Source organism: Solanum lycopersicum, chromosome 3 (genome assembly GCF_036512215.1).
Source record: "Solanum lycopersicum chromosome 3, SLM_r2.1".
Lineage (NCBI taxonomy): Eukaryota > Viridiplantae > Streptophyta > Magnoliopsida > Solanales > Solanaceae > Solanum > Solanum lycopersicum.
Window position 1 is genome coordinate 52,482,170 of NC_090802.1, and position 22,383 is coordinate 52,504,552.

At 33.1% G+C, this 22,383-nt stretch overlaps 3 protein-coding genes across 3 annotated transcripts; all 3 read right to left on the reverse strand.

Annotated features, from left to right (window-relative positions):
- Positions 1–279: 279 nt before the first annotated feature.
- LOC101247899 (light-harvesting complex-like protein 3 isotype 2, chloroplastic) lies at positions 280–2,145 on the reverse strand. The gene is made up of 3 exons (XM_004235388.5): positions 1,077–2,145; positions 843–980; positions 280–656 (listed from the first exon to the last, which is right to left on the reverse strand). Exons 1-3 carry the CDS (start codon positions 1,432–1,434, stop codon positions 391–393), a joined length of 762 nt encoding a protein of 253 aa, XP_004235436.1. The 5' UTR covers positions 1,435–2,145; the 3' UTR covers positions 280–390.
- Positions 2,146–2,192: 47 nt separating this feature from the next.
- LOC101246116 (glutamate dehydrogenase) lies at positions 2,193–5,829 on the reverse strand. The gene is made up of 9 exons (NM_001324508.1): positions 5,668–5,829; positions 5,484–5,597; positions 4,193–4,414; positions 4,013–4,087; positions 3,807–3,923; positions 3,472–3,722; positions 3,196–3,271; positions 3,028–3,114; positions 2,193–2,700 (listed from the first exon to the last, which is right to left on the reverse strand). The coding sequence occupies exons 1-9, from the start codon at positions 5,773–5,775 to the stop codon at positions 2,515–2,517; spliced, it is 1,236 nt and encodes a 411-aa protein (NP_001311437.1). The 5' UTR covers positions 5,776–5,829; the 3' UTR covers positions 2,193–2,514.
- Positions 5,830–6,585: 756 nt separating this feature from the next.
- Positions 6,586–7,119, reverse strand: LOC101248182 (uncharacterized). Its single transcript, XM_004235389.1, has one exon. It carries the CDS (start codon positions 7,117–7,119, stop codon positions 6,586–6,588), a length of 534 nt encoding a protein of 177 aa, XP_004235437.1.
- Positions 7,120–22,383: the final 15,264 nt, after the last annotated feature.

Sequence of the window (22,383 nt, forward strand, 5' to 3'; positions counted from 1 at the left end):
TTAATAAAAAAAAACTATTGTTAACACTTTTACATTTACCCAAATAATTCAAAAATATTTAAAAGCTATTTTTAGCCTAAAACGCTTAAAATAAGCTAATTGATTTAGTTTGAACATTCAAGTTACTTTATTTTTATATCCGGCTATTCATGTCACGAAAGGGTATATAAATTACAAAGCACATAGAGAATTATCACTTAAATAAAATTTATTCTAAAAATATCTATATAGATAAGGTTAGTATAATATTTTAAAATTATCAGAAAAATCAGAGAGCGATTCTGAAACAATTTCAATATTTAAATGTATCATCCAAATATAACATATTTGTGATATATAAGTAGGGAATCATGGTGTGTGACAAATACAAATACAACAACTCAATTAGTCTTATTTTTTTCTCTGTTGCTTGAAATCGCCATTAGATGAAGTTTGATCTTGCCATGAAGCTTGCCATTGCTTGTCATAAAATGTAGCTTCATCAGCCAACTTCTTTAAATTATCAAAATCTGTCCTTTTCCTAAACAAAATTACACCTCCAACTGTTGCCAAAAGAGCAGTTTTACACACGAAATTTCCCATTTGGCCTACTACGTCAAGTCCCGTTAGTACATCCACTAGATACGCCATGAAAAATCCCACCATTGCTGCTCTTCCTGAAAAACTTATAACTGTACTCTATTAGTACCGTCTCAATTTACGTAACACTATTTCCTCAGAAATACAAATGCTATGACAATATTTAAGGTCAAAAGTTCATTTTTTTTTAACTTAATGAATCAAACTATGTCACATAAATTGAAACGCAGAGAGTACAATTACTTTTTCTAGATAATACAAACCATTTAGTAGCTCAGCTTCAGGGAGGTGAGAATGCATCATCCATGCCCACCATGGTATGATAGAACTTCTAAAGACAACAGGTTGTTGATTTGTTGCTGCTTCTGGGAATAGTTCAAGAAATTTCCTTCTCTTTGCTTCTGCAACGTACATACCGTTAATTAATGAATAAATTAATTCACTTGAAAAATCGCGGTGATTTAGTAATTGAAAGACTTGTTCTTTTGTAATTTTACCAGCTACTATGACAGCATCCCAATCCATTTTGCCATTTTTGACAAACATATTTAGATCCCATGTCCCATTCTTCCATCGCTTATCCGAAAACCTTATTAGATCTTCAGACTCTGATGAACCTGTAGTAGTATCACCTTGCACTTCATCATCATTCCTTGTGGTCTTTGTATTATCATCAATCAGCAAAGAAGATTTATCTTTGATTTCAACAACATTTAAGTGTGTTTGTTCTTCGACTTTTGGAGTCATAACGTTAGTAATCTTCATCGACTTGGCTTGACGAGGCCATTGTTTCTTCTTGAAGTTATGGGAGGTGCAAGGTGTATGTGTAAATGAAGTAATAGTAAAAGCAGCCATAATTGTAAGTGTTTTCTCTGGTTTGTCTCAAATTACTGATCTTTTCATCTTGAATGAAATGGTGATAAGGATAAGATGCAAAAAGGCCCATTCTGAAATTAAAAAAGCTTATCCAATTCTGTAACTTTTTTCTGCAATATCATGGGCATGGCAGCCCATGTCTAATCCTGACCATATCTGCTTCCACTTTTGGTGACTATTTTTAAGAATACAACAATTGCTGAGGATACGTGTTACCGAGGGTCTATTGGAAACAATCTCTTTATATTTCACAAGGTAGGGATAAGGTTGCATACACACTACCCTTTCTGGACCCCACTTACGGGACTACACTGGATATGTTGTATGATGAGAGCAGGGTATAAACTACTGGCACCAGCAGTGAATCAAGCATGTTCTATATATTTTGGGGCCTTGAGCCCCAATGAGTTTGGAGTAAGAATTTGGAAACCTTTTGCTTTTAGTATATATGTCCATACAATTATGGCCTATTGATTGCACCAGATAGGATTTCATCTTTATTGTTCGACTCTGCAAGATGTTTAAGAAAGATATGAAGATTTTAAAAACTTATAGCCGTTATAAACATGTCATAACATTTGTGTGACTATAAAAACTTCTCGTTTAAGGCAAAATGAGAAGTTTAAAGCTAATGATTTCCAAATTACGGAACTGTTTTTAAAGGAAGATAATATCAAAGAAATTGGAACAGATAAGGAATTCCAAAACTATTACTTCTGTCGCATCACATCAGAGTAAAGATAAACCAATGCAATAATATGCATTCAGCATGTTCTTAGTATAAGTTACTCCATAACAGGCAATCCTCATGCTAGAAAATGAGGGGAAAAAACAGTTAAGCACCTGAGCTCATAAGAAAATGGCGATAGGGGCCAAATGGCTCCAAGGTCCCAAATGAAAAAAAAAACATAAAATTCTAAGTAATTGATGACTCAAGTTATGATTAATGTCTCAAGTACACATTTCAGTTAGTAGAACATTCTATGGTTCGTACTTGAAAGGAAGAATTGCGAATGATCTGCTGCAGGATGAGTACATTGTGCTGTGAAAAGAGTGCCATTATGCCTCCCAACCTCTTAATTGAGTGGCACGCGCAACACGATTCACCCCCAATGTGAATGCACCCATCCGAAGATTGCAATTATGTGAATGGCACATGCCCTTGAGGTTATGAAAGGCTCTTGTCATGTATTTCTTAAGCTCCCTATTAACCTTCTCCTCATCCCACATAAATCCTTGAATATTCTGCATATGAAAGAAGAATTATTGAGAATAAGAACTCCAAATGTTCGTTACATCTCAGTTTTCAGATAAAAAGAATAGAGTAAGTACATATCTCAACACCAGTTAAAGCGAGATTTAGAGTTTGAGCAAATTGGAACTTAGTAACTATGTTTTCTCGAGAAATGACTTTACAAAGACTGTCTTGATAAAGATGCAAGATTCCCAATTAACTATACTGTTGCATCTTTCACTAAATTTTCGCTTGAAATATTTTTCAACATAAACCCTTCATGATGCTATATGTTGCAATGGCAAAAATATTGGGGAGGCATAAATATCAAAAGTTACCTGAACCCATTCAAAATAGCTGACAGTCACTCCTCCAGCATTGGCATAGATGTCTGGAAGTATTACTACTCCTTTCTTCGATAAAATCTGCAGAAGGCCATTGTGTGAGGAAAATTATGATTCATGCTAGTCCAAGAGACTTGAAAGTTCTGGGAAAAAAAGTGATACCTCATCAGCATCTGGATCAGTAGGATGGTTTGCTGCTTCTATAATGAATTTGGCCTTGACGTTATCAGCATTTTCTCTTCAAACAAAAAAAAGATCAGAATATACAAGGACAAGTAAGATACTCTACATTAGGTACATTTAGCTCATAAAAAAGAGAGAAGTTTCTATTTGCAGAGCTTATGCCCATAATTTTGGAACAGTTGCTGACATTGACTTCTCCATTTTCTCGACACAAAAGCAAATTTCAAGAATTAAACAACAAGATAAAGGTTGAACCTGTTCAAAACTCCTCCCAAAGCACAAGGGATGAGAACGTCACATTCATGCGTTAGCAATTCATCAGAATTCATCACATCCGCACCAGCAAAATCGATGAGCTTTCCTGTTTTTTCTTTATGACTGAGTAAAGCTGGTATATCGATCCCATTGGAGTTCTTGATCGCTCCAGTTATGTCACTCACTGCAACTACCTTTCCACCTCTCTCATGAATGAGCTTTCCTGCCCAGGCTCCTACATTTCCAAATCCCTAAGGAATCCAAATACATATTTATGACATCATTTCGACCAAATATTGTGTAATGTGCTAGGACTAATCTAATTGCATAATAACCTGAATTGCGAAAGTCAAATCCTTAACGTGCTTCCCATATTCAGCAAGTAAAGCTTCTGTAGCATAGACGACGCCACGCCCTGTTGCAGCTTCTCTTCCCAATGACCCTCCAAGATCCTAAACAAAATGCAGCAAAGGATGATTACAAGAGTCACACATGAATTGTTTCAGTTTTAAAAGGTAGTAGTACATTATGAAAATCTTACAATTGGTTTTCCAGTCACAATGGCTGGTGAGTGACCATGAAATTTTGAGTACTCGTCCAAAATCCAGGCCATAGTCTGTTGACAGCAAGCATGACATAGACTATAAATCGCACCTTATTCTAAAGTTTCAAAATGAAGAACATATATCGACAAACTTGCAAATAGAATTGTGTTACTAACCTGAGCATTAGTGCCCATATCAGGGGCAGGCACATCAGTATTAACTCCAATTAGATCATGAATTTTCTGTGTGAAAACACGAGTAAGTCGCTCCAACTCGCTCACACTTAAATCCTTTGGGTTACAGCCGATTCCACCTTTAGCTCCCCCATATGGGATGTCGGCTACAGCGGTCTTCCAAGTCATCAGTTGAGCAAGGGCATTTACCTCATCTGGGTCAACCTTATAGAAATTTTATAGCATCTCAGTATAGAATCATTTATTAGTGGAGCTCTTATCATAAAACGGTAGTAGATTTGTAGAAGGATGTAGACTGTAGTGAAGTTAAATCAACTATAAAAGAGAGAAATCCTTCAGATACAAATGTTATACCAAATTTACAAGAGTTGATCGTCAGAAGAATCGATAAACTACAGCTCAAGAGTGTGAATGCTATATTCTGGAACTTCTTGTTCCAATACTAAATACTTTTTGTCTTTAAAAATAAATTAGGAGTTCTCTAAATCTCACATTTATCCTTATGATTACAGTTAAGTGTTTAATCAACTAAAACAGCTTCTAGCATAACACCTTACTAAACGTAATTGTAACAACAACGACCAACAATTAACTGCAACAAACACTGAAAGTCTCTAGACATGGCTGATAAATTAACTACTAGTTTAACAAAAAATTATATGTGGGGAACCTCCGTCTGCAAAATACTTTCGCAAAGCTGAAAAACTAAATCCCATTCCACAGCTATGGTAACATTTTTCTTTTCTAATAAAACCAGTGCTCCATGTCTGAAGCACCTCATCAAGTGTTGCATAACATGAGTTATCGAAAACATGATATTTTTTACAAGCAAATGTCTATACGCATATATAGTAGTGAATCTTATTGAAACTAGAACTCGAATAACTTATTTTGGATTCACTAAAATCTAGCATCAATAACCAACCATCTAACAATCATTATGGCAGAGCAATGGCAGAGCAAGCTTATACTACTCAATTACTCATCATAACTATAGTTTGCTATACTATACAAGAAGTTACCTATCCCTCAAAAACCAACATCAGAAGTTACAAGGACTCTCTTTGAACAAGAACACAACGGCAGACGATTATGTATCATGATTGAAATTCCATACCGAATCCCCCAATCAGTAATTTTTTTACCATATCATATCCACGACTACTCACAAAGTTGTCATAAAATAGAAGATCCAATCACAAAATTGCAGTACAAACAAAACAATCATAGTTAGATTTTAAAGACCATCAGTCAAGTAACAGTTATTATTTACCTCAGGATGGTATCTGATTCCGCCTTTCATAGGGCCACGAGCATTATCATGCTGCACTCTAAATCCAACATAGGAAACCAACGTTCCATCATCCTTGGGAATTGTGCATTCCACCTGAAAGAAAATTTCTATTTTTTGTACTCAAAATTTAAAACAGAATACTCATTAGTTGTAAAAAAAGAACCTTAATTTCTCTGAAAGGAATGAGAAGACTCTTTTCGATTTTGGAATCCAAGCCAAGAATTCGAGCGGCTTGTCGGAAATTGCGGTTGGTTGCAGCGAGAGCGTTCATAGCAGCAAATTGATGTTTTCTTGGTTACACTATTTTGGAAGACTAACCAATAACAAGGAAATTGAGTAAAATAATTTCTATTTATTTGACTAGAATGTGACAATTAAATTTCTATCTAACTGACACTTCTACAAAAAGATTTACTAGCCATAATTACTTAAATGACTAGGATGTGACACTTATCAAAAGAATTCATATTTAAAACTATCTCAATAAATATATTTGGTATGAAATCGTAATAGCAGTAAATTTCAGGTGTATTTAAAATACTCTTTAAATTAGAATTACTAAAATAAAAGTTTCAAAATCACTTGATGATTTCAAAAAATTACCCTGCCTAAAATTTTCTTCTGTCCAATAAAAAAAAACTGTCCAAGAAGCATTTATTGTAATTTATTCTTCTATTTTATTTTTTATTTTTTCATTGTTGTTTATTTTTCGAATTTAGTATCACTTGTTTTTATAAGAGGAGAAATAAGGTGTATTCATTAAATTTTAAAAACATTCTTTAAAATAATATTTATTAATTTATTGATAATAACTCTACAAAATTAAAATAATAATTTACAATTTCAATAATTATATTCCATCTTGATAATAAAATTATTAATTTTCATGAAATTCAAAACATTTAATGAATTCATTATTTTCTAGTTAAATTATTTCTGTTAAAAAATAATTCTTTAAGAGGTATTAATTGTAGAGATTAAGTGAAATATATATATTGTTATAAATCCATTAAATAATTGGATAATCCATAAAGTTAGTACATGAACAACCATTCATATAAACGACGAAAATGAAATATATTTACATTATCACAGACCCATCATCTATCAGGTGATCTATCTTTCCTTCGGGAAACTCAAAGAAATCCGCTACATCTAGATGCATGGGTTCAACAGTATCTTCCGTGATAAAGTTGGCTTCTACGTTATTTTTCACCTCCTTCAGGGAAGCTTGATATAGCTCAACCAGGTGCCTTGGCGTACGACAGGTACGTGACCAATGTCCTTTTCCTCCACATCGATAACATTTGTTGTCTGAATTTTTCTTCTGCACTATGTCACGTTTTTCATTCTTCTTTTTACACCGCTGGTGTTGAATGTTATTATTTAGTGCAAGACGATCACCATGATTGAAATTTCTTCCTCGATCACGACCACGTCCACGACTGGGGCCACGACCTTTTTCACGCTTAAATTGGTGAAAACTAGCCGTATTTACTTCAGGAAATGGCATAGAACCAGTAGGTCGACTTTCATGAGTTTTCATCAGTAAATCATTATGTTGTTCAACAACAAGGAGATGTGAGATTAATTCGAAATACTTTTTAAATCCCATTTCTGTGTATTGCTGCTGCAGAAGCATACTCAAGGCAGGAAAAGTGGAAAACGTTTTTTCCAGCATATCATGGTCAGTGATATTTTCTCCACATAATTTTAATTGTGAGATAATTATAAACATGGAAGAGTTATACTCACTGATAGATTTAAAATCTTGAAGTCTCAAGTGGATCCAGTCATAACGTGCCTGGGATAGTCCATAAAGTTAGTACATGAACAACCATTCATATTCACTAGGTTACATGAACCTTTTTGGATAAGAATGTATCTATTTATTATGATACTTAATATGGTGACCTTTGGAGTAATTTCTCACTCTATAAATAGGGTTGTTCATTCACTATTGTAATATATACATATGAAACTTACATATACTTGAATAAGAAGAAAGCCAGAAGATCATCCATTTGCAAAACATAACGAATCAAATGCCAGACGCATTTATTGATTCAAAAAGGATAATAAAGTCACATATTCCTGCAGTAAATGTGCATATCCGAATCGACGTCCCAAAAGGACCATCTACAAGTGTCATAGCTTCTGAATCACAAATACGCCTGAAGAGTGGTAGACCAGTGGGTTCAAAAGATAATAATCCTAGAAAAAGAAGTACAAAAAATGACTCAAGTAAATGAAGAACTCTCAATAAGTTCTTCTACAGGTGATGGGATAAGTTTAGATCGATCAAAAATCATAGTAGATAATGTTTTCGCATATGATGATGCACTTAACATTATGCAAGGAAATGAGGATGTTGAACCTCTATCTGTCGAAGAATGTCGACAAAGACGTGATTGGCCAAAATGGCAAGAATCAATTCAATCAGAATTAAATTCACCTGCTAAGCGTGAGGTTTTTGGACCAGTAGTCCAAACACCTAGTGATGTTAAACCAACTGGCTATAAATGGGTCTTTGTACGAAAAAGAAATGAGAGAAATGAGATTGTAAGATACAAGACACAACTTGTTGCACAAGGATTCTCTCAACGACCTGGTGTCGACTATGAAGAAACATATTCACCTGTTATGGATGCAATAACTTTTCGATATCTCATCAGTTTAGCTGTACATGAAAATTTTGAGATTCATCTAATGGATGTGGTTACAACTTACCTTTACGGTTCACTTGATAATGAAATTTATAATGAAAGTTCCAGAAGGACTTAAAATGCCTGAAGCATGTAGTTCAAAATCTTGAGAAATATATTCAATCAGATTACAAAAGTCATTATATGGCTTAAAACAATCAGGGCGCATGTGGTATAATCGCCTAAGTGAGTACTTGATAAAACAAGGTTATATAAACGATGTCGTTTGTCCTTGTATATTTATTAAGAAAACAACATTGGGGTTTGTTATGCTTGTTGTTTATGTTGATAACATTAATCTCATTGGAACTCCAGAAGAGGTTCAAAAAGCAATTGAATATCTAAAGGAAGAATTTTAGATGAAAGACCTTGGAAAGACAAAAATTTGTCTTGGACTACAAATAGAATATTTAGTAGACGGGGTCTTCATCCATCAATCTGCCTATACTGAGAAAATCTTGAAACGATTTTACATGGACAAAGCAAATCCATTAAGTACTCCAATGATTGTCCGATCACTTGAAGTGAGTAAGGATCCATTCCGACCTCAAGAAGAGAATGAGGAACCTCTTGGTCCATAAGTACCTTATCTTAGTGCAATTGGGGCACTTATGTATCTTGCTAATGCTACGAGACCTAACATAGCATTTTCTGTTAATTTGTTAGCAAGATATAGTTCTTCCCCTACACGATGACATTGGAATGGAGTTAAACATATATTGCGATATCTAAGGGGAACTAGTGATATGAGTCTATTTTATACTAACAAAGATAGTGCAAATTTTGTTGGTCATGCAGATGCAGGTTATTTATCTGACCCACATAAATTTCGATCACAAACAGGCTATCTGTCCACATATGGAGGTACTGCTATATCGTGGCGATCTACGAAGCAGTCTATTGTCGCTACTTCTTCAAATCATGCTGAGATAATAGCCATTCATGAAGCAAGTAGAGAATGTGTATGGTTAAGATCAGTAATACATTCTATCAAAGAAAGATGTGGTTTGAAGTGTGATGTCAAGAAGGAATAGAAAAAATTTAAAATTGTAAAAAAAAAGTAATCCAATGGATGTTTTAAAATAAAATTAATAAATAGTTAACTTTTTGTTAATTAAATTCTGAAAATTGTGAAACAACTTTTTTGGCCTATAAATAATTTCAATATATAAATAGTATAATAAATAATGCAACGTTAAAATTTTTTATTTTTACAAAATTGTAAGAGGAATCGATTTATTTGATTCTTAGCTATATAACATGTTTGTATTTAATATTTCATATTTTATTACTTTATATTGAGTTGTGATATATTACTTTTTTTATTGCTAATATTTATTATATATTTGTATAACATTTTTATAGCTAGTGAGGAGGAAAATATTGTTAGACGAAATTAAAAATAAGATATATTGGTGTTTCTTCAATTAACTAATTAAGTTGATAAGGAACCAATCAACTCTTTGCATTGGAGGTTTAACCGGAGAACTATAAACTATCCTTACAATAATAACAACAAAAAGACATAAAATTATAGTTAACTAATCAAGCAAAATATTAAAAATATTTAGTTATATATGATTTGAAGAGGAAGAAGGATCATGTTCTCAACATAGCATAATTCAATTCTTTAAAATTTACAATGTGAATAAAAACAATCAGTGTCTTTAGAAACTACAAGAATAAGAAAAAAAAACTAAAAAAAGTACAAAGAGAAGCAAAAGAGAAAATGAACAAATTATTTTTTCTATAAAAAAAATCATGATTTGTATCATTAACAATCCAAACTAATAATATTAAATGTATAATTACAATAGAAAAAAGTGATAATGATAATTAGATATGTCAAATTATTTTATCTCACAAAATCAAACTATGCAAAATATCTAACATTTTTCATTATACATCCCTCTCCTCCAAAAATCAGATCAAAGAAGACCAAAAAATTAATAAATCAAAGAAACAAAAAATGAAGAATAAGGAAAATAAAAATAAAATGACCATCATACATGTCTCAAAGTGGATTTTTATAGATATAATATTTAGGAGTTATAATTTTTTACATTAAATAATTTGAAGATTATGAATATGAAAGGTTAAGAGTTATATATATATTATTAAATTAAAAGGTTAGAAGTTATATATATATATATATATATATATATATATATATATAATATCATTGCGTAAATTTTTTTTAAAAGCCCTAAAAATTTTTTTTGAAAAATAAATATTTTTCTGATCATTAAGACATGCCACACAAACGGAATGAAGATCCTCATTTATATATATGTAATATATATTGATTTGTAGCTTTGTTTAATATTTATGGCTTAATGAGCGGCAGTAACACAGTAACAGTTCAACCCTTCTTTGACTTTTGCATTTTACATTGTTTTCAAACTAGTTCTTATATGTATGTTCTTTTTTGTGATGCATGTTAAATCCCATGGAGTCTAATTTGGACTCAAATGGTTCCCTCATTTGCATTTCGAATCGGCCACGGAGGCCATAGTGTCTGTTTGAATTGACTTATTTTATATGCTTTTAAGTTAAAATATCTTTTAAGCACTTTTGAAGTGTTTGCGTAAAGTTAAAAAGCACTTATTTCAAAGTCAAAATAACAAAAATAAGCCAAAAGTCATAAGTTAGAAATTTTAACTTATGATTTTTAACTTATAAGTCATAAGCCAAAAGTCAATCCAAACAGGCTCTGAATTTAAGTCATAAGCCAAAAGTCAATCCAAACAGACCCTGAGCCCTGTCTAATCGAGTAAACTTCATCAGAATGGATGGACCAAGTAGTTGAAAAGGAAGCTGAAATTCATGAAAGGGAGCCAGAAATCAAGTTGTATACATCAATATACATTGAATATAGAACAGATACATCAGTATACATGATGTACACAGCTGTATATGCTAGTATACAAGGACATAAGTGAGTTAAAACACGAAACTGATCAGCAGTAGCAGCAGGAAGCAGAAAAGGGGCCATGAAATGCCCTTTTTATCCAGTTCTTCATTTTATTTAGCTCCTTACTCTATTTGTGAATTTATGATGATTATCGCTAACTCTTTTAACTAACTTAGGTGAATCTTGAGAAACTTTTATTCAGAAATTTACATAGATATATTATAAATAAAAATGTTTACCATTTATAGTAATAACATTTTTTTTTTCAATTGATCACCTTTAATACATGTATAATTCATTTTTAATTCATATTGCAAAAAACAATTTATTATGCACATATAATATAAGTTTTACTAATGGATAATAGGTTTATCACACATTATAATACACTTATAATACAATGTGTCAACTTCTTACTAAACAAGCATAATATATATTTTTATAAATAATAATCATACATATATATTGCATATTTAATTCACTTTTAATACATATTGAAGATTAAATATAGTATTGCTATAAATGATAATAAATAAAAAGTACCGCTAAAATCAGTAATTATTTATTAAATAACATTCATTCCAGTAATTTTTCCATTTTTAGATTTGTCACTCTTTCACAATTACATTACTCGTTTACTTTTAAGTGTTTAAATTTCAAAATCCATTTTTCTGCAATGCACTTTTTAAAATATTGAATTTGTTATATTCCAAATGATATAGTAAAATCGACATTGTATTGATTGCTCCTTAAGAGCTATGTTAAGTCAAAAGTGAATCTGTGAGTATGGAAGGAGAGTATCATGCAATATTTCTTTAACAAATTCTTAGTTGACAACTTAAGTTTCGAGACTAACTTGAAAATTATTCATATTTTTTCATAGTTAGTATTTAATTTTCAAATTCACGTTTAATGATTGTGTCTATCATTTTGGCACTTAAACATTCGAATTAATTTATTATTTGTGATAACATAAATGTATAAGTATCAAAATATTTCTTATTTCTTTTTAAAAAAGTGAGAGTAATCTAAAGTTTTCCTTTTAAAGTTATCCAAAGTTTCAAATCTGTCGGTCAACCAAATATTAGCGGATCCTCTAACGTGCTTAAAGCCTTTCTTAGAGGATTGTTTGAACCCTTATCCGAGCTCTCGTTCATCTAAATAGTCAAGTTATGAAAATGTTTTGAAACTTAGTTTTAGAATCGAGTCGTAACAACGATCAAAACTCAAATTAAAAAGTATCTGAAACAGTTGCTGATCAAAGCTTTATCCCTGCTCTTGAGGATCTTAGGAAGATCATGTTGCTTAGCTCACGAGGACCTTTAGCGGCAATAAAATATGGCTTTAGTGGCAATAACATTTGCCACAATACTCTGAACCGACAAATGGACTTTAGCCGGCAATGTTGGGGTCGGCAAAGGCTTTTGCGGTCATTGTGGGGAATGCTGGTAAACGGTAGCATGAGTTGCCGCTACAAACCATTAGATTTCACGGCAATTTATTGCAGCAATTATGTTGGCTGCTAAAGGAAATTCATAATGCCTAACTATTGTCTTTTAGCATCCATTAATTTAGTCGATAAATCTAAATAAATAGCCGCTATAAGGTAGTACATTTAATGTCAATTGTTTGTAGCAATTGTCTTGGCAGCTAAAAGTAATTCATTCGGATAACTATGGTCTCTTAGCGTGTATTTATTTAGTCGATAAATCTAAATAAATAGCCGGTAAAAGGTATTATTTTTAGTGGCGATTGTTTGCAGCAATTATGTTGGCTACTAAAGGATATTCATATCGGCTATTCGTGGTCATTTAGCGTCCATTATTTTAGTCGATAAATCAAAATAAATAATTGCTAAAAGGTAGTAGTATTAACGAAATTTTTACTAAGGTGACTAATTGCTACAATATCCGTTCTAAAAATGTCTTAGTTTTCCCCTTAACCTATATTTTATCTTAGTTTTCCCCTTAACCTATATTTTATGGCTTATAATTTCCATTTGAATTGCTGCTAAATATCATAACATTTAACGGCAATTGTTTAGCCGCCATTGTAATATCTACGACATTACCGATAGAATGTATATATAAAAATCTAACAAACATGTTAGCAAAAGAGAGCCTCATAGTGACAATAATATTCGCTAATGGTGAAAACATATATATTACTATTAATTCATAAAATAGAATATGTCGCTTTAAATCTAGACAAAGAAAAAGAATTGCTGATCCAAAATATGACAGTCACAACTTTTAAAAATGAATGTCTTCAAGTAAGTTTTGTTACTCTTCTTGTATAATCGATCAATAAATTTCAATCAACTAATTAGAAATAAGAGATCACAACCACGACTTAGCAAACATATAGCAAACATAGATGAATGAACAATGATAGTTGGAAGAGTAGTTTTCTTGTGCTAATTCTAGTTTAATTAATCAATAAATTTCAATCATCTGATAATAGAGATCACAAACTAGAAAACACATATTAATGATGAAAAGCCATGTTGTTAGGTTACAATAGAAACAGAAACACAGAAAAACAACAACTCACAAAAAACATGATAATCTGCAAATCTACAGAGACATAAACAGAGGAAAGAGAACAGAAAAGTAACATCTAGAATGGAAAGGATATCCATATACACACTTGATACTATAATTCCGTACATTACATCAGATTTGTTGTTGCTTGTTGCTGGAAGTCGTTGTTGCTGAACGTTGCTGCTCATTCTAATAGGTTTCTAGTTTCTTTTCTCGCAGATGAAAGAAATTTTTATTGACAAAACATATGAGTTTATTTTTAAGAAGGGAAAAGGATTTAGAAGAGGAAAAGGATTCAAATGAGTGCAGTTTTTGTTTTGACAAATAAATAATGATTTTCCCTTTTTTTTCTTTTTTGTTGTTAATGAGATTTTTTAGTCATAATTTAGAGCCTGTTTGGCTCAGCTTAAAAGCTGGTCAAACTGACTTAAAAGCTGGTTTTTGACTTATTTAACTGTTTGACAATACTCAAAATAACTTATTTTAAGTTAAAAAAAAACTTATTTTAAGCCAAAAGACCACATTTTTATCTTTTTGCCGTTAATGTTTTTATACAATCTCCAAATTACCCATATAACCCTAACATCTCTTTCTTCCATTTTTCCCTTTTCACGTTTGGCATAACAACTTCAGCAATTTTATCCCAACGCATAACTGCTTATTTTAAAAATAAGTTTCAGCACTTTCAAAAATACTTTTTTAAAGCTATTTTTATTAAGCCTATCCAAACGGGCCCTTAGTTTAGTTTGTTAGTGTTATAAATAGGGGTGCCTTATTAAATATTTTAACATAGAGAAATACATGAGTATTTAGGTTTATCTAATAAAGCCTTCTAGCCCTTCTTTGTAGATTGATAAATTTCTTCTTTATATCCACTGTTGTGACTTTCACTTATACATATACTATTACTTTGAGCAATTTTATTTCTTTCATAGATATATCTTAGTCTCTAAGAGTGAAGGTATCAAATTAATAAAATGTTAGCCATTTGTTAAAATACGATACATTGGTTTTTGTTCCCAAAAATCTTATTAGTAGATAATAAGTTTTAAGTACTTTAATTGAAAGTTCTAAAATATCAAACAGTGTTCTACTATGTATTTTTAATTAAAAATTTAATACAAAATTTACTTCATTTCTGATGTCATGACTTTATATAAGACAATATTTATTCCTTTGATACTTTGAGTATCTTCTATATAACCGTTAAGGTGGCCGTGAAGAGGGTCAGGAGAGTAGGGTTCTCCCCTAGCCACTGGTCAAGGACCACGACAGCCATAACAGCCCATGGTGCCTTAGACGAGCCATGAAAGCTCTTGTGAGAATGGTCCGTCGGTTTTTAAGTTAGGGACTTTTGGATCTTTTGCTGACTATTTTTATTCAATACCATGTCGTTTAACCCTTTACCCAAAGCCCTATATGAAGGTTTTTACCCCAAAAACCATCCAAATCAATTCATTCTTTCAATTTCCCAAAAGAAGAACATGAACTCCCCAAATATTTCTCTCTCTGGAAGTTTGAAGAAGAAAGTTGGGGTTTCAAGATCGTCTCCTAATACCCCATTGGTTTCAAGCTTTTGGCATCAATATATGATAATCTTCATCTATGAAGCTCTTTCCTCCATAGAGTTCCTAAATTTCCCAATTGAAGTTAGGGCTTTCTTCCATGCCATGAGTTCCTTGCAATGTTGACTCATTTGATTGTTTTATGGAAAATGCATAAGTAATCCCATAACCTATTGCCTAAATATCAGAGACACACTTATACTATACTAAGGTCCTATCACCCCCTGAACTTATTTTATAAATAATTTTCTACGCCTTTTCGGCCTACATGACTTACATGGTCTCATTATCGGTTAAGGCTAATTCCTAAATTAATGATGAACTAAGGCTACTTAAAGAAATGTTTCCCAAGTGTTCAAAAGAGAAGTTTTACTTGCATTTGACCATGACTATTGTGATGTTTACTAACCTCTTTCTTGTGGTTTTTAAATTGGTTTTTGCATGAGCATTAAAAGGTACTTTTAGCATGATTTATATCTCTTTGCATTACTATCATACTTGGTATTTGTACTAACGCATCTTCTTGCATACATTGTTCTCTAATGTAGGGTCCACCGTTCTAGTTTCTAATCCTTGTATCTAGGAGTCACCTTGATCATACTTAGTGGTGGTGAGTCCTCATGTTCCGAGGATCGAACATATTATCGTTTTCAACCTTTACTTTCAGATATTATACGTTATACAAAGGTTATGTCCCAGTCACTCTTGATGTAATAGATTGCTATTGAGACTATGTATACTTCCATTTCATTTTATAACTCTTTGATATGAAATGTTGTTTTAAATTTCTTGGTTTTCGATAATCATGTTTTTGCATGCTAAGTGGTAGGGCCTCTGGGGGTTTTATACGCTATGTTACTCCTAGGGTGTACCTTAGGTCGTGACAAACTTGGTATTCAGAGCACAAAGTTTAGAAATGTCCTAAAAGGTCTCATAAGCCACGTCGAAAATATTATTATTAATGAGTGTGAAGAGCGCCACATTTATTAATAGGAAGCTATAAAATGATTAGGTAACTTACACTTCTTTCATAACTCTAAAGTAGTGCAATAGAGTTTAACTCTAAAATGTATCTCTCATAATCCCTATTCGATGCTTTTCAAGAAATGGCCCTTCGAAGAGCATATATTAGAAGGAATGTGAACGAGAATATAGCTCTTCTACAAGCTCCTTAGGTTCCGACCGATCCTTTGGCCCAACAAGTGAATAATGCGGAGTTTAGGGCTACTTTTTTAGTGTTGGCTCAAGCCATGACGACAAAGTCAATAGAGAGGTTATGGCCCTCGTGAACCCAAATGTGGGTATGATGACATCTAGATTGAGGGACTTCACTCGGATAAATCCTCCGAAATTTCATGGTTCTAAGGTTAAGGAAGATCCTCAAGAGTTCACTGATACGTATATAAAGTGTTGATGATCATGAGAGTGACGTCGATGAAAAAGATGAAATTATCCGCTTACCAACTTAAAGGTGTTGATCAAATTTGGTTCAAACAATTGAAAGAAGGAAGGGCAGTTGTTACGGGTCCTCTTGATCGAGAAAAATTTAAGGTTTCTTTCCTTGATAGGTTTTTCTCCCTTGAAATAGGGAAGCAAACTTTCTTGATTCATCAACCTTCGTTAAGTAAATATAAGTGTGAAGGAATATGTTTTGAAGTTCACACAATTGTCTAAGTATGCTCTTACTATGATTGTTGATCCTAAGGAAAGAATGAGTAAGTTCGTCTTGGGTGTATCGGAAATGGTGGCAAAGAAATGTTGTGTCACCATGCCTATATCAATAATATGGACATTTCTCGTCTCATGGTTCATACTCAACAAATTCAAGAGGAGAATCTTAAGAAAATACCAGGGAAGTAAAAAAGGCAAGAACCGATGTTGGTAACTTTCCACATTCGATGTCGACGGACATAGTCGTTCTAAGTTCCGACAAAGGTATTCTGTCCAAGGCTCCTCTATGCTCCTTTTAGATTCAACAAAAATAAGGTGTCTAAACCTAAACCCTAAGGAGGAAATGGTGGTGAATCTTCATTATCTAACTGTGCTAAGTGTAGAAGAAGCATAAGAGCATATATTTAGCCGGTATGGACGGTTCTTATGGTTGTGGTAAGATCAACAATAGGATAAGGGATTAACCAATACTTACAAATAAGGGAAGAGGAAGTAAGAATGCTCCTCCTGGTGGTTTAGGTTCAAGTTCTTTAAAGAAAAACAAATTATATGCACTCCAGACTCACCAAGAGCAAGATTGCTCTCCCGATGTGGTTACCTATATGTTGAAAGTCTTTCATCTTGATGTTTATGATTTGCTTGATCTAGGTACTACCTTGTCTTTTTTATGCCATATGTGGATATGAGGTTTGATATTCTTTCAGATATGTTGTTACATCTCTTTTCTGTCTTTACTCTAGTTAGTGATTTTACTGTGGCTAAAAGGGTCTATAGAAAGTGTCCCTTTTCTTTGTCCCATAAAGTCACTCATGTTGATCTTGTAAAGCTTGATATGCTAGATTTTGTTGTCATTCTTGGTATGGATTGGTTGCATTTATGTTATGTGTCTATTAATTGTTAAACACGTGTAGTCAAGTTTTAGTTTTCAAATGAGCCTATCTTAGAGTGCGAAGAAGGAATTTCTATGCCGAAAGGTAGGGTTGTTTCTTGTCTTAAAGGTAGAAAGATAATTTCTAAGGGTTGCATATACCATCTAGTTAGAGTGAGAGACATGGATTTTAAAACCCCTAATCTTGAGTCGGTCCCCGTTGTAAATGAGTTTTCTGAAAGTGCTTTCAGATGATTACCCAATATTTCTCTAAAAAAGGAAATAAACTTTGGTATTGACATTCTCCCAAATACACAACATGTCGCTTTTCTTCCTTACTAAATGGCCTCGACAGAACTTAAGAAATTGAAAGAACAATTGAAAGATTTGTTGGATAAAGGTTTCATCCGATCGAGTGTCTCTATGGGATGCTCAAGTTTTGTTTATTACAAAGAAAGATGGTTCGCTCCATATGTGTATTGACTATCGGCAATTGAACAAGGTTACAGTTAAGAAAAATATCATCTTCTAAGAATATATGATTTGTTCAATCAACTTCAAGGGGCAAGTTACTGTTCTAAAATCACCAATTAAGTGTGAAGGAAGATGACATTCCGAAGACGACTTTTCAAACTTCATATGGTCATTATGAGTTTTTGATAATGTCGTTTACTTTGACTAATTCTTTGGCGATATTAATGGATTGGATGAGTAGGGTGTTTAGGTAATACCTTGATATGTTTGTGATTGTGTTTATATATATATATATAAATATATATATATACACACACACACACACACAGTTAAGGAGTGAAGACGGACATACCGATCATTTAAGGATTTTATTGCAAGTGCTCAAGGATAAAAAATTCTTTGCTAAGTTTAGTAAGTGTGAGTTTTGGTTGAAGTTTGTGGCTTTTCTGGGTCACATTTTTTTCAAAAAAGGTATTGAGGTAGATCCTAATAAGACATATGTGGTAATCGAAGAGTTGGCCTAGACCTTTATCCCCTTAAGATATTAGAAGCTTCTTGGATTTAGCCCGTTACTATAGAAGTTTGTGGAAGGATTTTCATCAATTGCTTCTCCATTTCCTGACATTGACCAAAAAAGAAAGCCAAAATTCTTATGGCAGAAGCTTGTGAGAAGAATTTGAAGGAATTGAAAAACATAGACTTACTTCTACTCTGGTATTGAATTTATCGGAAGGAACCGAATAGTTTGTTCTTTATTGTGATGCTTTAAGAACTAGGTTAGCGTGTGTCCTTATGCAAAATGGGAAAATCATTGCCTATGCCTCAAGGCAACTTAAGGTGCACGAAAAGAACTATCCTACCCATGATTTGAAATTAGCGACAATTGTGTTTGCTTTGAAAGTTTGGAGGCATTACTTAAATATATGGTGTTCATGTTGATGTCTGTACTGACCACAAAAGTTTGCAATATGTGTTTAATCAAAATGATTTAAATCTTCTCAAAGGACGTGACTTGAGTTACTAAATGACTATGATATGAGTGTTTTTTATCACATCGTAAAGTACACGTGGTGGCGGATGTTCTTAGTTTACTGTCACTGGATAGTGTTGCTCATATAGATGATAGTAAGAAGAAGTTGACCCGAGTTATTCATAGATTTGTCCGGAGGGGTGTGTGAGTTCTATTTGTGCAATGGGATGAAAAAAGATATTTTTCGTGAGCTCTATTGGTGCAATGAGATGAAGAAGGATATTGCAAAATTTATGGCTAAGTGTTCTAATCGTCAACAAGTGAAATTTGAGTATTAGAAACGGGGAGGTCTGTCCCAAGACATCAGTACTCCTGCATGGACAACATGACTTGATTTGGGCTATAGTAGATTGAATGATAAAATCATCTCATTTGTCAAAGTTTAATATTCGGCAGAGGACTATGCTAAGTTGTATTTTAGGAAAATAGTTAGGTTGCATGGAGTTTCCTTATCCATTATTTCCAATCATGGTACTCAATTTACTTCTCAGATTTGGAGATCTTTCTAAAAAGGTTTTGGTACTCGTGGTAATCTTAGTAAGACCTTTCATTCGTAAACCAATAGGAAAGCAAAGCGTACTATCAAAACTTTGGAGGATATGATGTGATCATGTGTAATTAACTTCAAGGGTAATTGGGATGATCATTTGCCTTTGATTGAATTTGCATATAACAATAACTATCATTCCAGCATTGGTATGACTCTATTTGAGGCTCTATATGATAGGAGGTGTAGATCTCTCATAGGTTAGTTTGAAGTGGTGAAGTTACTTTGATAGGTCCCGAGTTGGTTCATGAAGCCATTGAGAAAGTTCAAATTAATTGAGAGAGGTTGAAAACCACTCAAAGTTGACAAAAGTCCTATGGCAATGTTAGAAGATGACATCTTGAGTTTGAGGTGAATGATAGGGTCTACCTGAAAATTTTAACCATAAAAAGTGTAATGACATTTGGTAAAAAAGGAAGCTTAGTCCCTGTTATGTAGACCCATATCAAATTTTAAGGGGTGTTGGTAAGGTTGCTTATGAACTTGATTTTCCTAATGACTTTGACATCAGTACATCCAGTTTTCATGTCTCCTAGTTGAAGAAATGTATTGGTGATTCAAAATCTATAGTGACATTGGAGAGTCTTAGCATGGAGGATAGCCTTTCTTATGAAGAAGTTTCAGTTTTGATTTTAGACCGACAAGTTCGAAAGTTAAGAAATAAAGAAAATGCTTTGGTAAAAGTTCTTGGAGGAATTAGTTAGTTGAGGGTGCAACTTGGGAGGCTGAGGGAGATATGGTATCTGCTATATTCATATCTTTCCCTCCATATCTAAACCATCTTGAGGTATTTAGTTTCTCATGGTTTACTCCTTTGGTGTCATATGTCTTAGATATTTCTATGATTTCCTCATTTATACATGTTCATGAAAAAGTTTGATTTTTGAGAAAAATGAGCTAGTTGATTGATTTCTCCGTGTTATGTGCATTTGAGTATGAGTTACATATAGACCATAAATGATGTTTTTAACATGATTTATCTTAGAGTTGATGTTTCCTCTTCTGTCATGTGCATTTATATGATTCCATGCATGTGGGCTGTTAGATTTAAGTTCCTACATTTCTTATTATGTTTAAAATCTCATTCAGAAATGAATGTTCCGAAACGGGAGATAGTATAACGCCTAGGAATCAAGAAGGCTAGGAAAGAGGCTGTGCAGACAAGACACCAACCCAAAACTAGGACACGGGATCCTCCACAGAGCCCTTGATGGGCCGCCAAGGGGACCATAACTCGTTATGGTGCTCACAGACCGTTAATGTGGTAATAAAGAGGGTTAGGACACTAGGGGTTCTCCCCTAACCATTGGTCAAGGACCACGACGGCCATAACAACCTATAGTGTCTTAGAAGAGCCGTGAAGGCTCTCATGAGAATGGTTAGTCAGTTTTAAAGTCAGAGACTTTTGAGTTTTTTCCTAATTATTTTAAATGAATACCATATTGTTTTACCCTTTACCCAAAGCCCTAAATAAAGGGTTTTAACCTCAAAATCATTCAATTAATTCATTTTTTTAAATTTCACAAAATAAGAACAAGTCCATCCTCCCCAAATATTACTCTCTCTAGAAGTTTGAGGAAGAAAGCTAGGGTTTGCAGATCAAGTCTCCTAATCCCCTTTTAATTTCAAGCTTTTGTTATCAAGGTATAGTCTATGGAGTTCTTTCCTCCATAGAGTTCCTAAAGTCCCTAATTTTAACTTAGAATTTCCCAGTTGAAGATCTCCCGTAACTAGATGTACGGTTTGTAGTAGGAATCTCGTTATCCCATACATATATGCCACTATAGAATGATTGTCTTATATAGACATTAGCTAGTGAATCCTCAAGCTATACCCTTTCCGGTGTTGGTCAGAAGCTGAATTTTATGTTATAGGTCACATTGTCTCTATGCTGGTTAAGACTAATTTCCACACTTATGATTAACGAAGGCTACTTAAAGAAGTGTTTCCCAAGTCTTAAAGGGAGAAGTTTTACTAGCATTTGACCATAATTATTATGATGTTTTCTAACCTTTTTCTTATGAATTTTAACTTGGTCTTTGCATGAGCATATAGAGGTCCTTTTTAGCATAATTTCTATCTCTATGCATTGCTATCATACTTAGTACATTTTTGTCCTAACACATACTCTTGCCTAAATTGTTACTAATGTAGGGTTTGACGTTTCAGTTTATCACCCCCGTGGCTAGGAGTAACCTTAATTATACTTACTAGTGGTGATTCCTCATGTTTCGAGGATTAAACCTTTTATCGCTTTCAATTTTACTTTCAGATATTACACGTGATGCTAAGGTTACGTCCCGGTCACTCTTGATATAATAGATAACTACTGAGACTATATAGAATTCTGCTTCGTTTTATAAACTCTTTGATTGGAAAAGTTGTTTTAAATCTCTTAGTTTTTGATAATCTTGTTTATGCATGTTTAGTGGCTTGTATAGGGCCTCTCCGGGTCCTATACGACATGTTAATCCTAGGGTATACCTTGGGTCGTGATATATAAAATATGTCATCTTCTTAGATTATATGTATTCAACTCGCATTAAAAATGATGAATCTCAA

Coding starts and splice junctions, on each gene's coding strand:
- LOC101246116 (NM_001324508.1), bottom strand. CDS start 5,775: ATGAACGCTCTCGCTGCAACCAACCGCAATTTCCGACAAGCCGCTCGA. Junction 3,924..4,012: donor TTGTGACTGGAAAACCAATT/GTAAGATTTTCA, acceptor CATTTTGTTTAG/GATCTTGGAGGGTCATTGGG. Junction 2,701..3,027: donor GCTATTTTGAATGGGTTCAG/GTAACTTTTGAT, acceptor TTTCATATGCAG/AATATTCAAGGATTTATGTG.
- LOC101248182 (XM_004235389.1), bottom strand. CDS start 7,119: ATGGGATTTAAAAAGTATTTCGAATTAATCTCACATCTCCTTGTTGTT.
- LOC101247899 (XM_004235388.5), bottom strand. CDS start 1,434: ATGGCTGCTTTTACTATTACTTCATTTACACATACACCTTGCACCTCC. Junction 981..1,076: donor GGATGCTGTCATAGTAGCTG/GTAAAATTACAA, acceptor TGTACGTTGCAG/AAGCAAAGAGAAGGAAATTT. Junction 657..842: donor TGAAGCTGAGCTACTAAATG/GTTTGTATTATC, acceptor TAAGTTTTTCAG/GAAGAGCAGCAATGGTGGGA.